Below are 24,469 nucleotides of genomic sequence, written 5' to 3'. Positions count from 1 at the left end.
CTCCGCTCTCTACCCAACAAAACGGACGAACTCCTTCTGCTCTAGGACTTTTCTAACTCTGCTGCTCTGTGTTTCACGGAAACCTGGTTGAATGGCGACATACCGGACAGCGCGATTCATTTCCATGTTTCACTCGCACCCAAAGCAGTTATTGTAAATGAAATGATCACAGATAATCATTTTGATGTACTCTGCCTGACTGAAACCTGGCTGAAACCAAATGAATATTTTGGTCTAAATGAGTCTACTCCACCAAGCTACTGTTATAAACATGAGCTCCGTCAGACTGGTCGTGGCGGCGGTGTGGCAACAATATATAGTGATATTCTCAATGTTACTCAGAAAACAGGATACAGGAGGTTTAACTCATTCGAAATACTTCTGCTTAATGTTACATTGTTAGATATGCAAAATAAATCCCTCCTATCTCTTGCTCTGGCTACTGTGTATAGGCAAGGCAAGTTTATTTATATAGCACATTTCATACACAGTGGTAATTCAAAGTGCTTTACATAAAAGAAAGTGAAATAGACATTAAAAATCAATAAAAACATGGAAATAAAAATAATAAAAACAAGGAAATTTAAGATGATATAGAAATTGATTTAAAATTAATTTAAAGAAAATGATTATACATAAAATTCATTGCAGTCAGTTCGGACATATAGCACAGTGCTCATTCAACAAATGCACAGTTAAAGAGATGAGTTTTGAGATTTAAATGTGGCTAATGTTTTAGCACATCTGATCTCTTCTGGAAGCTGGTTCCAACTGCGGGCCGCATAATAGCTAAAAGCAGACTCCCTTTGTTTTGTGTGAACCCTTGGTATTTCTAACTGACTCGATCCTAATGATCTGAGTGGTCTGTTCGGTTTATATTCAGTGAGCATATCAGCAATATATTTAGGTCCTGGGCCATTGAGTGACTTATAAATGAGTAAAAGTACTTTAAAATCAATCCTAAATGTAACTGGAAGCCAGTGTAAGGACCTGAGGACTGGTGTGATATGCTCAGATTTTCTGGTTCTAGTCAGAATCCTGGCAGCAGTGTTCTGGATGAGCTGCAGTTGTCTAATGGTCTTCTTGGGAAGGCCGGTGAGGAGACCATTACAGTAATCCACCCTGCTGGTGATAAAGGCATGAACAAGTTTCTCCAAGTCTTGACTGGAAACAAAACATCTAATTCTTGCAATGTTTTTGAGATGATAGTATGCTGATTTAGTTACTGCTTTGACATGACTACTGAAACTAAGGTCTGTCTCCAGAATCACCCCAAGATTTCTGACTTGATTTTTAGTTGTTTGACCCCTAGAGTCAAGGTATGCATTCACCTTGAGAACTTCATCTTTGTTTCCAAATGCAATGACTTCAGTTTTCTCCTTGTTTAACTGAAGAAAGTTCTGGCACATCCAACTGTTAATTTCATCAATGCATTGGCAGAGGGAGTCAATGGGGCTGCAGTCATTTGGAGATAAGGCTAGGTAAATCTGGGTATCATCAGCATAGCTGTGATAGGCAATTTGGTTCTTCCTCATTATCTGACTTAGTGGGAGCATATACAGGCTAAACAAGAGCGGTGCAAGAATTGAGCCTTGTGGGACTCCACATGTCATGGCCGTCCACTTAGACTTATGCTCTCCTATACTCACATAATAACCTCTCCCTTCTAAGTATGACCTGAACCATTTGAGTGCCATCCCAGAAAGCCCGACCCAGTTTTCCAGTCTCTCTAGAAGTATGTTATGGTCGACAGTGTCAAATGCAGCACTAAGATCTAGTAGTACCAGCACTGATATGTTGCCAGAATCAGAATTAAAGCGAATATCAATTATTATCTTAATGAGTGCTGTCTCTGTGCTGTGATGTGCTCGGAAACCAGATTGAAAATTGTCCAGATATCCATTTGACTTTAAGTAGTTGTTCAGCTGATTAAAAACTACCTTTTCAATAATCTTACCTGTGAAAGGAAGATTTGATATGGGTCTATAGTTGCTCAACATGGTGTTATCAAGATTGCGAAGTGAAGTGATCAGATGGTGCTACATCCTTAATTACAATGGATGAAATGTTTAGACCTCTACTGATGAGTAGATCTAGAGTGTGTCCACGATTGTGTGTGGGTCCGTGCACATGCTGACTCAGGTCAAAAGTGTTTAAAACAGTTATAATTTCTTTTCAAGTTCAAGTTCAAGTTGAGCTTTATTGTCATTCCGCTACATGTGGGGACATGCAGTGGAACGAAATGTCGTGTCTCGCAGGACCACGGTGCTACATAAATACAGACATACAACAATGAAGTAAGAAAAAAAACACTATAAACCTATACACTACTAACAGATTTAACTATAAGTATACTATATATAAGTATTTACCCTATACAAACTAAAAGAATAAAGGATAAAAAAAACAACTATACGAATGCTTCACATAAATATTATCCTATACAAACTAAAAACTAGAAGACGAAAAATACAAACTGTACATGTGCAAAGAGAGACATTTGAGTCAGCAGCTGGTTGGGGAACAGTGCAGGATGATTTGTAGTGCAAGAGCATGTAAACATAACATACATATATTGCTGAGTTTTTTGTGAGATTGTGCACACGCAGCAGTGTGTGTAAGTGTCCATAGTGCACCTAGTGTAGAGTGTGAGTGTCCATAGTGCACATAGTGTAAAGTGTAAGTGTCCATAGTGCACATAGTGTAAAGTGTGAGTGTCCATAGTGTAAAGTGTCCATAGTGCACATAGAGGAGAGTGTCCATAGTGTAAAGAAAAATAAGAATAAAATAAATAAAAAAAAAAAATATATAAAAGTTCCATACAGTTTTTCTTTGGTGTGGTAAGGTTTGGGGTGGGGGGTGGTCCATGTTCAGGAGGTAGGGGTTTGCATGAGGTTTCAGAGGGGGGCGGGGTGGTTTGAGTTCAGGGCTCTCACAGCCTGGGGGAAAAAGCTGTTGAGCAGTCTGGCGGAGCGGGCTCTGATGCTCCGGTACCGTCTTCCTGATGGTAGGAGCTGGAAGAGACTGTGGGAGGGATGGGTGGAGTCCTTCACGATGCTGTTGGTTTTGCTGGAGCATCGTGTAAGGAAGATGTCCAGGATGGAGGGGAGAGGGGCACCGATGATCTTTGCAGCTGTGTTCACTGTCCGCTGGAGGGTCTTGCGGTCAGCAGCACTGCAGTTCCCGTACCAGACAGTGATGCAGCTGGTCAGCACACTCTCAATGGTGCCTCTGTAGAATGTGGTGAGGATAGGTGGAGGGAGACTTGCTCTTTTCAGCCGGCGGAGAAAGTGTAGGCGCTGTTGTGCCTTTTTGGAGAGTGACATGGTGTTGGTGGTCCAGGTGAGATCCTCTGTGATGTGCACCCCCAGGAATTTAGTGCTGCTGACTCTCTCCACAGTCGAGCTGTCGATGGTCAGTGGGGGGTGGTCAACGGAGTTTCTCCTGAAGTCCATCACAACCTCCTTTGTCTTCTCCACATTGAGGGACAGGTTGTTTGTGCCACACCATTCAGCCAGCTGTGCCACTTCCTCTCTGTAGTGCGTTTCATCGTTGTTGCTGATGAGACCTACCACTGTTGTGTCATCAGCAAACTTGATGATGTGGTTGGAGCTGAACTTGGCAGTGCAGTCGTGGGTCAGCAGTGTGAAGAGCAGCGGGCTGAGCACACAGCCTTGTGGGGCACCTGTGCTCAGTGTTGTAGTGCTCGAGGTGTTGTTGCCGACACGGACTGACTGAGGTCTTCCAGTTAGAAAGTCCAGGATCCAGTTACAGAGGGAATTGTTAAGGCCCAGCAGGTTTAGCTTATTTATGAGCTGTTGTGGGATTATTGTGTTGAATGCCGAGCTGAAGTCAATGAACAGCATTCTAACATAGGAGTCTTTATTTTCTAGGTGGGTAAGAGCCAGGTGGAGGGTGGAGGAAATTGCATCGTCCGTAGAGCGGTTTGGACGGTATGCAAACTGGAGCGGGTCAAGTGTGTTGGGGAGGCTGGTTTTGATGTTATGCATGACTAGCTTCTCAAAGCACTTCATCATGATTGGAGTCAGTGCTATGGGACGGTAGTCATTGAGACAGGACACAGGTGATTTCTTTGGTACCGGTATGATTGTTGTGGATTTGAAACACGTGGGGACGACTGCCTGACTCAGCGAGGTGTTGAAGATATCTGTTAGGACATCTGTCAGCTGTGCAGCACAGTCTCTCAGAACACGGCCAGGTATGTTGTCAGGACCCGCAGCCTTGCGTGGGTTAATCCTAGATAGGGTCTTCCTTACGTCGGCTGGGGACAGACAGAGCGCCCGGTCGTTGGGAGGTGTGGGCAGTTTTTGTGCAGGTGTGTCATTCTGCATTTCAAACCGTGAATAAAAGTGGTTGAGTGCATCGGGGAGGGATGTGTCCTCATCACAGGCCTGTGGCGGGGGCTTGTAGTCAGTGATGGTCTGAATGGCTTGCCACAGGCTCCGTGTGTCTCTGCTGTCTGTGAAGTGGTTGTTGATTTTTTGGGCATATGACCGTTTTGCTTTTTTGATGCCACAGGACAGATTGGCTCTTGCTGTTTTGAGGGCTGCTTTATCTCCTGATCTGAATGCTTCATCTCTGGTCTTTAGCAGCCCACGAACCTCTGCTGTCATCCATGGCTTCTGGTTTGCACGTGTGGTGATGGTTTTGGTGACTGTCACATCATCAGTGCACTTTTTGATGTAAGCAGTCACAGTTTCAGTGTACTCATTCAGGTCTGTGTGGTTGTTGTAGGTGGCTGCCTCTTTAAACATATTCCAGTCTGTGTCCTGGAAGCAGTCCTGCAGTGCTGAGGTGGCATTGTCTGGCCATACTGTGATCTGCTTTTCAACCGGTTTGGTGAGTTTGAGAAGTGGTCTATATGCTGGGATTAGCATAACAGTGATGTGGTCTGAGTACCCGAGGTGGGGGCGGGGTTCAGCCTTGTAAGAGTCCTTAACTGTTGTGTAAACAAAGTCCAGTGTGTTGTTTCCCCTTGTTGCAAAGTTCACATGTTGGTAGAACTTTGGCAAAACTGTCTTTAAGTTTGCGTGGTTGAAGTCACCGGCTATGATGAAAAAGCCGTCGGGGTTATTTGTTTGTTGTTCACTGATGGCGCTATACAGTTCACGAAGCGCGTCCTTAGCGTTTGCACACGGGGGGATGTAAACCGCAACGATAACAATGGCCGTGAACTCCCGCGGCAGATAGAACGGTCGACACTTCACAACCATAAACTCCACCAGCGATGAACAGTGTTTTGATAATACCGCAGCATTGTTACACCAGTCTTTGTTGATATAAACACATAAGCCACCTCCGCGTGTTTTTGTAGTTTTGATTTCTGCATTATCTATGTGATGTAATGATGGGTCCGTGATGACCATCTGCTGTGTGTTCCACCTGATTTGGAAGTCCAGCAAGTAACTTTGTTTCAAGAACCACAATCCTTTGTAGAAGTCTGTGACAGTTTCTGCAGCAAGTAGATTCCACGGGAGGCATTTTCTCTCGTCTGTTTGGATGTAGACAGCTGTGTTTTTCCGTCTCTGGAATGTAAACTGCTGGGAAAGAATCTTAATTTTCCCCAAAAAATGTGTTGTCTGAGCACTGTGCTGAAGTGCAAAAATAGGGAGCAAAGCGCAGAGCAAGAGCGTCCGAACAGTAGCAAAGCCGGAAGAAGGTATAGACCGCCAGGGCCATATACAGATTTCCTAAAAGAATGTGCAGATTTCCTCTCAGATCTGTTGGTTAATGTTGATAAAGTGCTGATTGTCGGAGATTTTAACATTCACGTTGATAATACAAATGATGCGTTAGGACTTGCGTTTACTGACCTAATAAACTCTTTTGGAGTCGAGCAAAACGTCACCGGACCCACTCATCGTTTTAATCATACGCTAGATTTAATTATATCGCATGAACTTGATCTTACTGATATAGATATCGTACCTCAAAGTGACGATGTTACTGATCATTTCCTTGTATCGTGCATGCTGCGTATTACTGATATTAATTATATGGCTCCGCGTTATCGTCCGGGCAGAACTATTGTTCCAGCCACCAAAGACAGATTCATAAATAACCTGCCTGATTTATCTCAACTGCTCTGTGTACCCATAAATACACATGAACTAGACGAAATGACTAGCAACATGGGCACTATCTTCTCTAATACATTAGAAGCTGTTGCCCCCCTCAAATTGAAACAGGTTAGAGAAAAACGTACTGCGCCATGGTACAACAGTTATACCCATTCTCTCAAGAAAGAAACTCGTAATCTTGAGCGCAAATGGAGAAAAACTAACTTGGAAGTTTTAAGAATTGCGTGGAAAAACAGTATGTCCAGCTATAGACAGGCTCTAAAAGCTGCCAGGGCAGAGCATATCCACAAACTCATAGATAATAACCAAAACAATCCAAGGTTCTTATTTAGCACAGTGGCTAGATTAACAAATAAACAGACGCTACCCGATCTAAATATTCCCTCAGTTTAATAGTAATGACTTTATGAATTTCTTTACTGATAAAATAGATAACATCAGAAATACAATATCAAATGTAGATTCTACTGCGTCTAGTATTTCAGCTTCATTCATCGCACCCAAAGAAAAACTGCAGTGCTTTACAACTATAAGACAGGAAGAGCTAAATAAACTTATCAGTACATCTAAACCAACAACGTGTTTATTAGATCCTGTACCCACTAAACTACTGAAAGAGTTGTTGCCCGTAGCAGAAAAGCCGCTTCTCAATATTATTAACTCATCGTTATATTTAGGTCACATCCCAAAACCATTCAAGCTGGCGGTTATTAAGCCTCTTATTAAGAAACCACAACTAGATTCTAATGAACTGGCAAATTACAGACCCATTTCAAATCTTCCGTTTATGTCTAAAATTTTAGAAAAAGTTGTGTCTGCTCAATTGTGCTCCTTCTTGCAAAAAAATTATCTCTATGAAGTATTTCAGTCAGGTTTCAGGCCTCACCATAGCACAGAAACTGCACTTGTTAAAATTACAAATGACTTGCTTCTTGCTTCAGATCAAGGCTGCACCTCATTGCTAGTATTACTTGATCTTAGTGCTGCGTTCGACACTATAGACCATGATATACTCATAGATCGACTACAAAACCATATTGGAGTACCACAAGGATCTGTCCTAGGTCCTCTGCTATTTTCAATTTACATGTTGTCTCTTGGTAATATTATTAGAAAACACGGGATTAGTTTTCATTGCTATGCTGATGATACTCAACTATATATCTCAACAAGACCAGATGAAACTTCTCAACTATCTAAGCTAATAGATTGTGTAAAAAGTGTAAAAGATTGGATGACCAATAATTTCCTCCTATTAAATTCAGATAAGACAGAGATATTACTTATTGGACCAAAAAACAGCACACAGAATCTCGTGGATTATAATTTGCAACTAGACGGATGCACTGTTACGTCCTCTAAAGTCAAAAATCTGGGTGTTATATTAGACAGCAACTTGTCCTTTGAAAATCATATCTCCCATGTTACAAAAACAGCATTCTTCCATCTTAGAAACATTGCCAAGCTTCGAAGCATGCGACCTGTTTCTGATGCAGAAAAGCTAGTTCGTGCATTCATGACCTCTAGACTGGACTATTGTAATGCACTGCTAGCTGGTTGTCCTGCATCTTCAATAAACAAGCTACAGATAGTCCAAAATGCAGCGGCTAGAGTTCTTACCAGATCAAGAAAATATGATCATATTACCCCAATTTTACAGTCTCTGCACTGGCTACCTATTCAGTTCAGTATCATTTACAAATTATTATTACTTGCCTATAAGGCCCTAAATGGTTTAGCACCTGCGTATCTAACTTGTCTTCTACCACGCTACAATCCAACCCGCTCCTTAAGGTCACAAAACTCTGGACTTTTGGTAGTACCTAGGATAGCAAAGTCCACTAAAGGAGGTAGAGCTTTTTCACATTTGGCTCCCAAACTCTGGAATAGCCTTCCTGATAACGTTCGGGGTTCAGACACACTCTCTCTGTTTAAATCTAGATTAAAGACACATCTCTTTAGTCAAGCATTCACATAATGCATCTTATAATCTTGTACTGCAGTTATATCTGATCAAATGTACATTATTATTATTCTTTAGCTTGGGTTGAACAAATCATTTTTGCTGAGATGGAACAGCAGCTACGCTAATTATGTCTCTATTTGTTTCTCTGTTGATTAACATCCCGTGGTAACTAGGAATGACAGAAGCTTCAGTCTGGATCCAACCCTTAAATGATCTGAGATGACCGAACACCTGAGAAAAGATGATGCCAACCCCTCAGAGGACCTCAGAGGATGCCAACGCTCAGACAACATACAGATTTACCACATTTTGCCATAAGTTAAACATATTAAGGTTCTGCAATATATAAATATATTGTGGAAACTTAATTTCCTGTAGAGCTGCTTTGCAACGATTTGTATCGTAAAAAGCGCTATACAAATAAACTTGAATTGAAAACTTGAATTAATTCAGCTCTTTTATTATATATCATAATAATTCAGCTCTTTTATTATATATCATAATAATTCAGATCTTATTATATATCATAATAATTCAGCTCTTATTATATATCATAATTCAGCTCTTATTATATATCATAATAATTCAGCTCTTTTATTATATATAATAATAATTCAGCCCTTTTATTATGTATCATAATTTATCAGCGCGCGAACAGGACTTTTATTTTGGTATGGTGATGTGACGTCATAAGCCTGCGTCGCGCTCCAGCATCAGAGCTGCAGAAAGGTTTGTGTTTTTAAAGCGTTTTGTTAATGTGTTAATCCATATACACCGTTCAATCAATTCACAAGCAGTGCAGAAAGAATTATTGAGGGCAACACTGCAATGCTTTATTCTGTTAGGATATTATTTAATCTAATCCTGTATCGTGAATCTGTTTAGTGTGAATAAACGCAAGTAACGTTAGTGAGAGAGAAACAGCTTTTCACAAACTCAACTGATTCACTAAAATGATTCAGTGAATCGACTCTCTTGAATCACCGCGCGCTGTCGAGACACAGCTGCCCAAAACAACGAAAGTGTGATGATAACTTTTACAAACCGGCTTTTATATCAAAGTGTGATAATATAATTAAAAAGGAAATGAATACCAAATATAAGACATAACTAAATACAAAATGTCTGTATAATGTGTTTTTATTCAATTGTAGTGCTACTGTGTGTTTATTAATCAAGTGATTTAATGTGATTAACTCTCACTTTGACTCACTCAGTCTCACCACTGAAATAGTGAGCTGACCGCTGAACTAGTGCGCTGACCACTGAACTAGTGAGCTGACCACTGAACTAGTGAACTGACCACTGAACTAGTGTGCTGACCACTGAACTAGTGAGCTGACCACTGAACTAGTGAACTGACCACTGAACTAGTGAGCTGACCGCTGAACTAGTGCGCTGACCACTGAACTAGTGTGCTGACCACTGAACTAGTGCGCTGACCACTGAACTGACCACTGAACTAGTGAACTGACCACTGAACTAACCACTGAACTAGTGAACTGACCACTGAACTAGTGAGCTGACCACTGAACTAGTGAGCTGACCACTGAACTAGTGAGCTGACCACTGAACTAGTGCGCTGACCACTGAACTAGTGCGCTGAACACTGAACTAGTGAGCTGACCACTGAACTAGTGCGCTGAACACTGAACTAGTGAGCTGACCACTGAACTAGTGAGCTGACCACTGAACTAGTGAGCTGACCACTGAACTAGTGCGCTGACCACTGAACTAGTGCGCTGAACACTGAACTAGTGAGCTGACCACTGAACTAGTGAACTGACCGCTGAACTAGCACGCTGACCACTGAACTAGCGCGCTGACCACTGAACTAGTGAACTGACCACTGAACTAGTGTACTGACCACTGAACTAGTGCACTGACCACTGAACTAGTGCGCTGACCACTGAACTAGTGAGCTGACCACTGAACTAACCACTGAACTAGTGAACTGACCACTGAACTAGCGCGCTGACCACTGAACTAGCGAGCTGACCACTGAACTAGTGTGCTGACCACTGAACTAGCGAGCTGACCACTGAACTAGTGTGCTGACCACTGAACTAGTGAGCTGACCGCTGAACTAGTGCGCTGACCACTGAACTAGTGAACTGACCACTGAACTAGTGCACTGACCACTGAACTAGTGAACTGACCACTGAACTAGTGAACTGACCACTGAACTAGTGCGCTGACCACTGAACTAGTGCGCTGAACACTGAACTAGTGCGCTGACCACTGAACTAACCACTGAACTAGTGAACTGACCACTGAACTAGTGCGCTGACCACTGAACTAGTGAACTGACCACTGAACTAGTGCGCTGACCACTGAACTAGTGAGCTGACCACTGAACTAGTGTGCTGACCACTGAACTAGTGAACTGACCACTGAACTAGTGCGCTGACCACTGAACTAGTGCGCTGACCACTGAACTAGTGAACTGACCACTGAACTAGTGAACTGACCACTGAACTAGTGCGCTGACCACTGAACTAGCGAGCTGACCACTGAACTAGTGAGCTGACCACTGAACTAGTGAGCTGACCACTGAACTAGCGCGCTGACCACTGAACTAGTGAGCTGACCACTGAACTAGTGCGCTGACCACTGAACTAGTGAACTGACCACTGAACTAGTGCGCTGACCACTGAACTAGTGAGCTGACCACTGAACTAGTGAACTGACCACTGAACTAGTGAACTGACCACTGAACTAGCGAGCTGACCACTGAACTAGCGAGCTGACCACTGAACTAGTGAGCTGACCACTGAACTAGTGCGCTGACCACTGAACTAGTGCGCTGACCACTGAACTAGTGTGCTGACTGAGATGCACTCAGTATTTAATCTGCATTGTTGTTTTTTCTCATAATGTTGAACAGGAAAGTGTTGAAACACACAGAAAAACTCCTGCTGAAGCGACTGAGATATATGTGACTCACGATTATAAAGATGGAGTTTATTAAAGAGGAGAGTGAAGACATAAAGATCCAAGAAACATTCACAATCAAACAAGAAGAGACTGAGGAACAAACAGGTTGGTTTTCATTCTCAAAGCTGAACGCACTCATTTGATCCTCATTAAATGTCCAGCACTACAGAAATGAATGATGTTTTTGCAGAATGTTGTAAAGACAGATGTAAATTAAAGTGTTGCTGGAGGACTAAATTCAGTCAAATACTTGACAGTTTTGTTAATAATGTGTATAAGCAGATTTATCCAATGAATGCAACACTTACACTCACCTAATCTCAGGTGGATGTCTTTAATGCGTAAATGAACAACTCGATGAAGGCACAAAGGAACGCAGTGTCCTGTCTTTGATGGAAACATGCTTTCCTTAAATGCAGCTCTCACGAGCTCTGTAGACAAGACAAGGCTCACCCTCATGTCATTCCAAACCTGTAAGACCTTTGTTCATCTTCGGAACACAAGTTAAGATATTTTTGTTGAAATCAGAGAGCTATCTGAGCCTCCATAGACAGCAACGCCACTGTAATGTTCCCAGGTCCAAACACGTAGTAAATGCATCGGTAAAACAGTCCATGTGACATCAGTAGCTCAACTTCAGTATTGCAACGCAACGAGAATACTTTGTTTGTATGCAAACAAAACATAATTCATAATTTACTCAACCATTCTCCAAGTTACGTCTTCCGCCATTTTGGAGAGTACTTAAAATGGTATTTGACGTACTCAACGTTCGGGGGGAACGCGCGCGCATGTAATCTGGGAAAGCGTGCGTGTGGTACTCTCTGAAATGTAATTCGGGGAAAAAAATTATTTTTGTTTTCTTTGCGGAAAAAAAAAAATTCTTGAAGCGTCGCAAAACTGAAGTTGAACCACTGATGTCACATGGACTGTTTTACCAATGTTTTACTACGTTTCTGGACCTGTTTCATAAAAGACGCTAAGAAAAGCGGGGATCAAAGTTCAAAACCTGACTTAAAATGACCAAACAAATCAATCGGGACGAGTAGGGTGAAGCTGCAGGCCCGGAGGCCCAACTGCACGCTCAGACCAGCACTCCCAGAACTATCGTTTTTTTCAGACAGTGCCTCCTGCTGTTTGGATGAACATTTGTTTTGTAGCTGTGTGTACCATAATAACTTCCAACATTATAAAACTGTTAGCAAGTAGCAACATGGGACACGATTCCTGAAAATTACCAGGTTTTATGGCATAAATCAATGTGACATCTTATTACACCAACAAACGAATAGCCTATTTTAGTATTTAATGATAGTTTAGATAGTTCGACAAAATAAGCCGTGAATTTTGTTTTTTTATTTTACAGTTATTTTCAAACACGTGGTGCGTAACCTATTATTGCTAGCTTAGTCAGTGTTTGATTTGATCAAAATCGAAAGATAGCATTATTTTATAATATTTACAGCTTGCTCTTATTTTCTGTGTTATTGTACCATTCTGGGATACTTAATATGTTTTCTAACAAAATAAAAAACGTTAAAGTAAAAGTGTTAAAATAAAGTGTATAATATAAAATAAAATTATTATTTGTAACATTTTAGTACTATGTAGGTCTACTGTACGTATTACTGTGTCAACTACTATTATTTCATACTAATATTATTACTACATATACTATTAGTAGTAGTAGTATGTGTAAGAAACATATTGCACGTTCTTTTTATTGTACTTTACAAATCTCAAGTGCTACCACAGACAATAACAGTAACACAATAAGAGTGTAACGATTAGAAATAAGTTCTGTAATAATTACAAATAAGATCTTTGGAATAAAATGCGGCTTTGAGTTTATTTTCGTCAAAATATCAAGTAATCTGCGTAGAATTGACAATATGATCTCTGTTGGGTTGGCTAAATAATTTGCGTGCGACTTGTAGTTTTTCCCAGATGGTTTATTTGCACAGACCATCATTCATGGCCTTTGAGAGCTGCAGGGCTTGTCTTGGCAAGAGGCTGAAGAGGTGGTCTTCCAGGGCCCCATTTATTACTCAAGGTGTGTTTTCAATTTTTGTTTGTACAAAATTTGTGAATTTTTGTGTTACACAACATTTCTGACAACAGCATTTATCTTTTCTTTTAGTGAAGTTGAGGAATTTGACAGAAGAATTGCTCGAGAAATGAAAAATTTCCCCAACATTTTATTTGATGTTGTTTATTTTTATTTTAACCTGTGCTGAGCAGCTGGCCCCCATCTTCACACAGATCTTCAACAGATCACTGGAGCTGTGTGAAGTCCCCTCATGTTTCAAACGCTCCACCATCATCCCCGTCCCAAAGAAACACAAAATTACTGGACTTAATGACTACAGACCTGTGGCTCTTAACTTCTGTGGCCATGAAATCATTTGAAAGAAGGCCTCAACTGGACCCCCTGCAGTTTTCCTACAGAGCAAACTGTGGATGATACAGTCAACATGGGACTACACTTCATCCTGCAGCATCTGGACAGACCAGGGACTTATGTGAGGATCCTGTTTGTGGACTTCAGCTCTGCTTTTAACACCATCATCATGGAAACCCTTCAGAATAAACTAACCCAGCTCTCCGTCCCCACCTCCGTCTGTCAGTGGATCAACAGCTTCCTGACAGACAGACAGCAGTTAGAAAAGCTTGGTAAATTCACATCCAGCACTCGAACCATCAGCACTGGAGCTCCTCAGGGCTGCGTACTCTCCCCACTGCTCTTCTCCCTCTACACCAACGACTGCACATCTAAAGACCCCTCTGTCAAGCTCCTGAAGTTTGCAGACGACACCACACTGATCGGCCTCATCCAGGACGGTGACGAGTCTGCTTACAGACAGGAGGTTAAGGAGCTGGCTGTCTGGTGCAGTCTTAACAACCTGGAGCTGAACACACTCAAAACTGTGGAGATGATCGTGGAGAAAACCCTCAGGAGAAACCCCCCCTGCTCTCCCCCCACTCACCATCATGAACAGCACTGTGACTGCAGTGGAGTCGTTCAGATTCCTGGGCACCACCATCTCTCAGGACCTGAAGTGGGATATTCACATTGACTCCATTGTCAGGAAGGCCCAGCAGAAGTTGTACTTTCTTCACCAGCTGAGGAAGTTCAACCTGCCACAGGAGCTGCTGAAACAGTTCTACTCTGCCATCATTGAATCCATCCTCTGCACCTCAATAACTGTCTGGTTCAGCTCAGCTACCAAATCTGACCTCAGAAGACTACGGAGGGTAGTCCGGACTGCTGAGCGAATCATTGGTACAACCCTCCCCACTCTCCAAGAACTGTACTTATCCAGAGTGAGCAAAAGGGCTGGTAAAATCACTCTGGACCCCTCTGTCTTTCTGTTGTACTGTGGAGCTTCTGTCACTAAAAAATTCCTCGTATGTGTAAACATACTTGGCCAATAAAGCTCATTCTGATTCTGATGTTATTTAAAATGTAATATGCACATTATTAACCCAATTATTTTCTCTGCATTTTTTACAGTTCGATGATTTGTAGGACCTTGTGAAAAATACAAAAATACATTTTGGTGTGAGAAAATGACTCCGAGCACTATAATTTATTGTATGTAAATATAGAATTAATGTTCACCCCATAACTCAATATTAAAGAATGTGATAAATCCTTAATAATTAGGGAAATAATAAATGACTATGAAAATATTTAAGTAACTGAACAATGTCTATTTACAAATAAAATTAATAAAAATAAACCAGACTTAATGCATTAAATCATAACCTAGTATGTGTAATATTTTATATAATAATGCATTCAGTCATAGCGTAATATTTTATAGTAGAAAAATAGTGTAAGTTGCAATCAGCAATTGAATTCAGGTTATGTAATCTTCCAAACAGCAGGAGGCACTGTCTGAAAAAACGATAGTTCTGGGAGTGCTGGTCTGAGCGTGCAGTTGGGCCTCCGGGCCTGCAGCTTCATAATGGTGATCGGGACTAAAGCGGTTTCATAAACTACAATTCAATATATTATTTTAAGGTACTTTATGATATGTTGCCATACTCAGAAATGTTGTTTATGTTGATTCAATTGGTGCCACAGTATTATAAGCTTTAACACAGTACTTATTAATGACACCTTATACATACTTTCCAACAACTTGTGCTTTTCTTTATTCCATTCTTTTTTGATGTTCTAATAGCCATAAAAGGTTCAGCTGTCATAAAATCAGAGAAAGGCTGCATGGCTAGAAGCTGCAGGTCAACTGAATGCACGAGTACTAACTATGATAAAATGTTTTCATATATCTTAAAAAGGTCATTAGCCTACATTTTGGGCACAATACATTAAATACAGATGGTTGTAGCCTATTTTTTATTTATTTGATTATTTAAGGTGTATTTTCTGTATGCTTTTATTTTTGGACTAATAATAAAGTCAACTGATTGTATGTGATTGAGTCAGCGGTAATATCGATGCGTTCCTATTGGTCAGAGTTAGAGGAGCTCAGGAGCTCAGCTTAGCCTGACAGTTAGCCTGCTCTGGAGCAGACTAGATGCAAAGAATAAATCTCCAAAGTAACATAATTTAGCCTGCTTTCATGTAACTGAGTCAGGGCTAAATTCAACCAGGATAACTGGAAAATCCCAGCTTAATCCTTTATCTTGCTTTTGTGCAATGCCCCTCTGGGAACATTTCAGTTGCGTTGCCGTCTATGGAGGGTCAGATAGCTCTCCGATTTCATCAAAAATATATTTTTTATCTTTAGTCCCCGTGTAGTCAAATGTTTTATCCCTTAAAACTTGTGCCTTAAAACTTAATCCCTTATGATCATCAAAATGACATTTAAATAGTTTTTTCTTGTGAAAATGTTCTCATGCCTTAAAATAGCTTGAATGTAACTCTACACCCTTGCCTCATTTACTATACACTAATCTATGAATATGCAAATTAGCCCCATCTCCACTCAGTCTCCACTGTAGTAAACGCAAAACAAGGCATACATGGATAATGACTGATGAAAATGTTTTTACTAGCGGACAACTACACGGAATAATGTAACATTCGTCAAAGTTACTTGCTTGACGACATTGTGTCCTAAAATGCCTTGAAGACTCGAATACAGCTGTTTGTGATTCTTGATTCGCGCCCGCGAGCAAACGCATGTGAGGTGCAGATGCCGATGCAGGAGAGATGGGTCTGACTCCGGGCTACTTTTACACTGTTGCCACGGGTTAATATTCAAGTTAGTGGTTCTAAATTCACATTAAACCATTGCGTCATGGGTTTTTTATTCTAATTTATTTTTGGTTTTGTGCCAGTATCGGTATATTTTGCATGCTAGTGATAGGAATCGAATCTATAGGGTCCCTGCTCTAGTGGCCGGGCCGAGTGGCGAGGCAAAGGCCACAGAAGCTGCCCAGCTGTGGCTCCCTGGACTCCCTGCTCCGCCATGGCACCCTGAACTGCCTGATATGCCATGGGTCCCGGAACGAATACCGCCCTGGAGGCCGTCCGTCCCGTTTAAGCCTGTCCCTAGGGGCCTCCAGAGCTGTAATGTCAGACCTGTGTTCCTGTATTTTTTTTTTTCCCTTCTATGCCCATATTTGGTTATCTTCCTGTTGGGACAATCACATTGACTCTATTGTGAAAAAGGCCCAGCAGAGGCTGTATTTCCTCCGCCAGCTAAGGAAGTTCAACCTGCCACAGGAGCTGCTGAAACAGTTCTACTCTGCCATCATCAAATCTGTCCTGTGTTCATCCATAACTGTTTGGTTTGGTTCAGCTACCAAAACAGACATCAGAAGGTTACAGCTGATAGTCAGGACTGCTGAGAGGATAATTGGTGCCCCTCTGCTTAGCCTCCAAGAACTTTACACCTCCAGAGTGAATAAAAGGGCTAAGAGAAAAGGGGTCACTCTGGATCCCTCGCACCCAGTCTTTGAACTGTTGCCCTCTGGCCTGCGCTATAGATCACTGAGCACCAAAACAGCCAGACACAAGAACAGTTTCTTTCCCCATACCCCAATATCCCACCTGAACAACACATAACACACCCCAGTACTGCACACCTGTAAATAACTCATCAAACCTTCATCTGTACATAGGACGCATGCACATTAACAGTTCTGTCTATGGACATTTTTATTTTTCTGTATAGTTTTCTTTTCTTACTATTGTTATTCATAATTATTGTCTATTAAAAGTAAAGTCGTGATGTATTGTCAAGTATGGTGACCCATACTCGAAATTGGTGCTCTGCGTTTAACCCATCCAAGTGCACACACACAGCAGTGAGTAGTGAACAAATGCACACACACACACCGTGAACACACACCCGGAGCAGTGGGCAGCATTTATGCTGCAGCGTCCGGGGAGCAGTTGGGGGTTCGGTGTCTTGCTCAAGGGCACCTCAGTCGTGGTATTGAGGGTGGAGAGAGCGCTGGACATTCACTCCCCCCACCTACAATCCCTGCCGGCCCGAGACTCAAACCCACAACCTTTGGATTACGAGTCCGACTCTCTAACCATTAGGCCACGTCTTCCCCACGTCTTCATTATTAGCGTTTCATATTACCTTAATTATGTTATCTGCACTATGTTTGCACTTTCTGTACTGGACGCTCCTAACACCAAGACAAATTTCTTGTGTGTGCAAACACACTTGGCAATAAAGCTCTTTCTGATTCTGGTTCCTGTCCTCATTATAGTTCATTAGTTTCCACCTGTGTTTGATTATCCTCGTTTTGTTCCTCGTTATTTAAACCCAGTGTTTTCCAGTGTCCTGTGTTTGGTGTTGTATGTCTACCAGGTCTCCGGCGTTGTTCTATGTTCGTTTTCCCTATGGTTTGTTCATTAAATACTGTTTATTTAAGGTATTCTACGTCTCCTTGCTCCTCCCCGCTGTGTGCAACTTGACAATCTGAACCATTTTATATTTATATTACTAAAATATTAAACATTTTATATACCTGACTTAAAATGGAGTCAATGAAATATATATTATTAGTTGTTCTCATTACAAAAATGCTTAATTTATGCTAACTGTAATGTTTAAAAATAATATTTTAATAATTCAAATGAACGCATCAGAATGCTCATAAATCTACTGTTATGTCAGGATTCACAAGTCGTTTTCCTTTCACATTTCTCTCTTTGATTTTTAATTTATTTTAGTAATGATTTAGTGATTTGCTAAAAATCTAACTTTTGAAACTTTTGACTTTCATTTTAGGTCTGATAGAAGAGAACAAGGCGATTGAAGAACTCGATGAAGCGGCGGAGAAACATCAGGTCAAAACTGAAGAGATATCCTGGAGCTCCTCATTGAAAAACGACAATATATGTTCCACTTGCTCTCACTGTGGAAAGAGTTTCTCATGCGAGCAGAATCTTGACCTTGACATAACATTTCATCGTGGCGGGAAGCCATATGCATGTGATGAATGCGAGAAGATTTTCACAATAAAAAGAAACCGTACCGAACACGTGAAAATTCACACTGCAGCGAAGCCACACACATGTGATCAATGTGGGAAGAGTTTCTCATATAAAGGAAACCTGGACAAACACTTGAGGGTCCACACTGGAGAAAAGCCACACACATGTGATCAGTGCTGGAAGAGATTCTCATATAAAAGTATCCTTAGCAAACACATGAAAGTCCACACTGGAGAAAAGCCACACAAATGTGATCAATGCGGGAAGAGATTCGCACAAAAAATAAGCCTTAAAGATCACATGAAAATCCACACTGGAGAAAAGCCACACACATGTGATCAGTGCGGGAAGAGTTTCACACGAAAAAAATACCTTTGCAAACACATGAAAATCCACACTGGAGAGAAGCCATACACGTGTGATCAGTGCGGGAAGAGATTCTCATATAAAGGAAACCTGGACAAACACATGATAGTCCACACTGGAGAAAAGCCACACAAATGTGATCAATGCAGGAAGAGATTCGCACGAAGAATAGGCCTTAAAGATCACATGAAAATCCACACTGGAGAAAAGCCACACACATGTGATCAATGCGGGAAGAGATTCGCACGAAAAATAGGCCTTAAAGATCACATGAAAATCCACACTGGAGAAAAGCCACACACATGTGATCAATGCGGGAAGAGATTCGCACGAAAAATAGGCCTTAAAGATCACATGAAAATCCACACGGGGGAAAAGCCACACACATGTGATCAATGTGGGGAGAGTTTCTCATATAAAAGAAACCTTAGCAAACACAAGAAAATCCACACTGGAGAAAAGCCACAAACATGTGATCAATGTGGGAAGAGTTTCACACAAAAAAGATACCTTAGCAAACACATGAAAATCCACGCTGGAGAGAAGCCATACACGTGTGATCAGTGCGGGAAGAGTTTCATACGTAAAGCAAGACTCAACGAACACATGACAATCCACACCGGAGAGAAACCGCACACGTGTGCTCAATGTGGGAAGAGTTATACACAAAAAGAAAGCCTTAAAGAACACATGAAAGTCCACACTGGAGAAAGGCCACACACATGTGATCAATGTGGGATGAGTTTCAGAAAATTGTGCGTTTTGAAAGATCATCTGCTTACTCATTCTAGAGAAACAATATATAGCTGTGATCAATGCGATAAAAAGTTTTTTAGGGCAAAGTTCCTGAAGAGGCACCTAAACGTTCATACAAAGGAGAAGCCTTATGTGTGCTCTTTATGTGGAAATAGTTTTCGTCTGATGGGTAGTTTAAAACAACACCAGAAAAGACACAGCGGTGTGAAGGATCATGTTTGCTCGGAGTGTGGGAAGGCTTTTTTTATAGATAGTGCACTGAAATTGCACAGGAAAATTCACATGAGAGAAACACCGTACAAGTGTTCACACTGTGACAAGAGCTTCAAACGCTCCGATTATCTGAGAATACATGAGAGGATCCACACTGGAGAGAAGCCGTATCACTGCCATTCATGTGGGACGAGTTTCACTAATTTTTGTACTCTAACCAGTCATAAAGAAAATGCATGTCTGAAATTAGAGTAATTACAGAGTAGTAGTTAGAGTAGAAAAATTAGTGAAACTCTTCCCACATGAATGGTTATTGTTGGATCATCAGGATGGAATGAGAGGTAGAGTTGAGTGTCATCAGCATAGCAGTGATATGAAAAGCCATGATTCTGAATGACAGAACCTAGTGATGCCATGTAGACAGAAAAGAGAAGTGGTCCAAGAACTGAGCCCTGAGGCACCCCAGTAGCTAGATGTTGAGGTGATTTGGATACCTCACCTCTCCAAGATACTTTGAAGGACCTATCAGAGAGGTAAGACTCAAACCACTGGAGTGCGGTTCCTGAGATGCCCTTTCTCAATAGGGTTGACAAGAGGATCTGATGGTTGACCGTATCAAAAGCAGCAGACAGATCCAGCAAGATAAGTAATGAAGATTTGGAAGCCGCTTTTGCAAGTCTTAGGGCTTCAACAACAGAAAGCAAGGCAGTTTCGGTCGAATCTCCACTTCTGAAGCCAGATTGGTTGCTGTCCAGGAGGTTGTTCTGTGTGAGAAAGACAGAGGCTTGGTTGAACACAACTCGTTCAAGTGTTTTTGCAATGAAAGGAAGAAGGGAAACCGGTCTATAGTTCCCTAAAAGAGTTGGGTTAAGAGTGGGTTTTTTAAGAAGTGGAGTTATACGAGCCTGTTTAAATGCTGAGGGAAAAATTCCAGTGTTAAGGGATGTGTTAACGATGTGAGTGAGTGCAGGTACAACTGCAGGAGAAATGGCTTGAAGGAGATGAGATGGAATAGGATCAAGCGGACAGGTAGTAGGATGACTGGAAAGGATGAGTTTAGAGACCTCTGCCTCAGAGAGTGGAGAGAAGGATGTGAACGAGTGTATGTTTGCTGGTAAGATATGCTTGATAGATTGTGGTGTGGAAAATTGTGCAGTGAGGTTTGTAATTGTATTAATGAAGAATGTGGCAAAGTCGTCAGCTGTTAGAGATGATGAAGGAGGGGGACAAAGGAGGGAGGAAAATGTTTTAAAGAGCATGCGAGAGTTAGGCGAATTGTTAATTTTGTCATGATAGTATGTCCTTTTAGCAGAGGAGACATTAGCAGAGAAGTCAGAGAGGAGTGATCGATATAAATTAAGGTCAGAAGGATTTCGTGATTTGCGCCATACCCTTTCTGCTTTAAATGATAACTGATTAATCAATGATTATTCGAACAAATAATGAACAGATTGTTGATTATTTCATATGAGTGTTTTTTTTAAATTAATTGTTTTATTGTTCTACTCATTTTATTATCATTATTCAGTTTATCATTCATAACAGTTTTCATATCCCACCTGAACAACACATAACACACATCAGTATTGCACATCTGTAAATAACTCATCAAACCTTCTTCTGTAAATTCACAGTTCTGTCAATGGACATTTGTCCTTTTTCTGTATATTTATTACTATTTCTATTTTCTCTAACATTAGTGTTTTATTACCTTACTTTGATGCATGTCTGTACTATGTTTGTACTTTCTGTACTGGAAACTCCTCTAACACTAAGATAAATTGCTTGTGTGTAAATAAAGGTCTTTCTGATTCTGATTCATTTGTCTTTCTCTGTTTTAAAATGTATATCAGTAAGGGTGGGTTGCACCAACAAGGATTAAATGAAACAATGTTTTTTGATCTGGATTTTATTTTAAATCGAGTTGTGTTGCACCACTTAATTTTAAACACACATCAGGGATTAGAGTTCTAACCTGCGATTATCATCTCCAGCTACGATTCATTTTCTCCACCATGGGGGCTTCACCATGTAATCAAACAATGGCAATATTCCTTATCCTAAACTCTGTCTCTGACATTCGTTGATTTAGCCGATAAAGGAAATAAACTTGTGAAATGTCAGCCTTCAAAATGATAGTTTAAATGTAAACCTGCTTATTTTTAAACAAGGTTTACATTTTGATGCAACAAAATTATTAGATAAGCCTTGATTTAATCTAGATTTAAGATTAATCCTTATTGGTGCAACTCACCCTTATTATTTTATTAATTTCCTATCTCTCACAATGCTTGCTATTGTTGTCAACACTGTGTTAAAAGTAACAGCAAAGCAGTGTTAGAGTTAATTAGGAAGTGGTTAATTAAGTGATGATGCACTGTTAAAAATGTTCCTGTATTTTTACAGTAAGTTACTGGCAGCACGATTGCCAGCAAGTTACTGTATTTTGTTTTACAGCAATTTACTGTAATGCAACTTTACAGTATGTAGAACAATGTACTGTATAACTACAAAACAGTATCGTACTGTATTTTTTCAGTACTTTGTCATTTTGTTTCTACTGTAATTTTCTATTGTGCAATTATTATTGTGTAGTAGGAAGAGTATATACATATAGTTATAACAAAATTATGATACTACTATAATTCAGAATAATATTACCAATCAAAAGTCAATCCAGACATATTTACAAAAGTATTTTTATTAATTGCTACAATGCATCAACGATTTACAGCCATGAAAGCATTTTAAGTCTACAAGAGTATGAAACAAACACATGCATCTTGAGGGCTCCTAAGAGAGAACTTGATTTATTTTAAAACTATCTTAAAATGAGTAAAAAACAATAACAAGTTTCTCATAACCATCACCCCTAAATGCAGGGCATGTGGGTGGTGGCAAACAGGCCACTGACCCTCTCGGTGAAGTCCTCCATTTAAACATCATTTTGGACTGAATGAAGCTGTTGACATGCGGGGTTGATGGCCATCACTCTGCACCACCGTCCTGATCTTCTGCTCACTCGCTGTCTGCCAGTACATTTATTCCCATCAGTGGTGAAAACACACACAAACACAAAACCTGTTTTCCACAGCACCAATAAAGATGAACAGACAGCATGGGGAAAATACTGAATGCAAATTCTGTAGCATAGATGAAAAATTAATTTAACATTTTTTAGTTGAATTCAAAGGTTTACAGACACCTTGCAGAATCTGCAAAATGTTAATTATTTGACCAAAATAAGAGGAATCATATAAAATGCATGTTATTGTTTATTTAGTACTGACCTGAATAAGATATTTCATATGAAAGATGTTTACATATAGTTGAATTTATAAAAATGGCCCCGTTCAAAAGTTTACTCATTGATTCTTAATACTGTTGTAACCTGAACGACCCAAAGCCGTGCTTTTGTTTAGTGTTGACTGATTTCTCTGAGGCTTTTTGTGTGGCCTCTTTTTATTTGTTGTGTCCTCCGTTTCAATGTTTGATGTTTCTTCAACAAGCTGGCATTTTTGTAAGGCTTTCCCTAGTGAAAAAAAGTATACTTTATTGTATTTGTAATATATTCCCTGTTTTAATAGTACATTGCAAATATATTCATATAAAATGTACTATTTTTAAATATACAAAAAATATATTAGCAGCATACTTTTGACTATTTTCACAATACAATTTTTAACACACTTTTGTTGTTGTAATTGTAATTTAGTGTATTTTCTAAAAAAAATATATTTTATAAAAATATACTTGAAGAGAAAGTTCTGTTTATTTTTTAGAAGTTTATTTATTTGTACTTTTCTTAAATATATTTTATGAATATTTTTTAACTATGTGCTGAAAATGATCATTGTAACAATGCATTGAAAGTATACTTTCAAAGTACATTATTAAATAACCTGAAGTTGTAGTATACTTTGTTAAATTATGGATTTTTTTAAGTGTATTTCTTCATGCTTGCAATTCACTTAATTGCTGCTTTCAGAAAGTAATAAAACATATGATAAATGCGTTGAAAGGCCATTTAAACCATTTTTTAATAAAGTGTATATGCTCTGCACAAAAGGCTAATTGTGATTTAAGTATTTTTAATAAATTTATACAAGGTCAAAGAGAGGTCCAACGTATAAACATCAATCCAATTTTATACCAACAGCACACCATATGAACACAAGAAAATGTGTTCTACTGGACAGGAAGTTCAGCTACTGGATTGTGATGTCACAAGTACAGCCAAGTAAACACTGTCTATATTGCATGGCCAAAAAATTAATTTCACTCACACTGCTTTAATACATTATATCATAATCAGTGATCAAAAACTCGTAACATATCATTGTTAATTTTAGACAGAAATAAAGCTTAAAAACAACAATTGGCATTGACATCAGTAAAGCTGCAGAAGTAGTTCCCCAGGAGTCAGTTTTAGTCTCTTTCAATGTTGTTTGGAAGTGGAATGACATACAGTTTGTCCTTAGACCTAATCAGTACACATTTACGTTTGAGTGATTGCGGAGGGACAGCAAACACATTATTGGTGTGAGACACTTCATATATAAATGTTGAGGATATATTTAGCTGAGCATCTCTACACAACTTTCCTCCACTCTTTAACTAAAACACAGAATCTGTTGTTGGTGGATGCAGTAGATGCCCTGTCCTCACACGTCAAATCCACCAGGGTCATAATTTCACAGA

General features: G+C 40.1%; 2 protein-coding genes across 2 annotated transcripts in view; one reads left to right on the top strand and one right to left on the bottom strand.

Moving 5' to 3' along the window:
- Positions 1 to 24,469, bottom strand: part of LOC306856321 (uncharacterized protein) — a 1,000,538-nt gene that overhangs the window by 821,355 nt on the left and 154,714 nt on the right. The window lies entirely within an intron of this gene.
- LOC306859450 (uncharacterized protein) lies at positions 8,741 to 21,583 on the top strand. The gene is made up of 3 exons (XM_079400471.1): positions 8,741 to 8,796; positions 10,955 to 11,109; positions 18,228 to 21,583. Exons 2-3 carry the CDS (start codon positions 11,025 to 11,027, stop codon positions 20,021 to 20,023), a joined length of 1,881 nt encoding a protein of 626 aa, XP_079256597.1. The 5' UTR covers positions 8,741 to 8,796; positions 10,955 to 11,024; the 3' UTR covers positions 20,024 to 21,583.

This window comes from Barbus barbus (assembly GCF_936440315.1).
Source record: "Barbus barbus genome assembly, chromosome: 3".
In the NCBI taxonomy this organism is placed as follows: domain Eukaryota; kingdom Metazoa; phylum Chordata; class Actinopteri; order Cypriniformes; family Cyprinidae; genus Barbus; species Barbus barbus.
Note: the sequence above shows the minus strand (reverse complement) of the source record. Positions and strands in the feature narration are given on the sequence as shown.

Bases quoted from the DNA above. Each gene is read 5' to 3' on its own strand.
- LOC306859450 (XM_079400471.1), top strand. From the start codon at position 11,025: ATGGAGTTTATTAAAGAGGAGAGTGAAGACATAAAGATCCAAGAAACA. The intron at 11,110-18,227 runs GTTGGTTTTCAT...CTTTCATTTTAG, and splicing joins AGAGACTGAGGAACAAACAG to GTCTGATAGAAGAGAACAAG.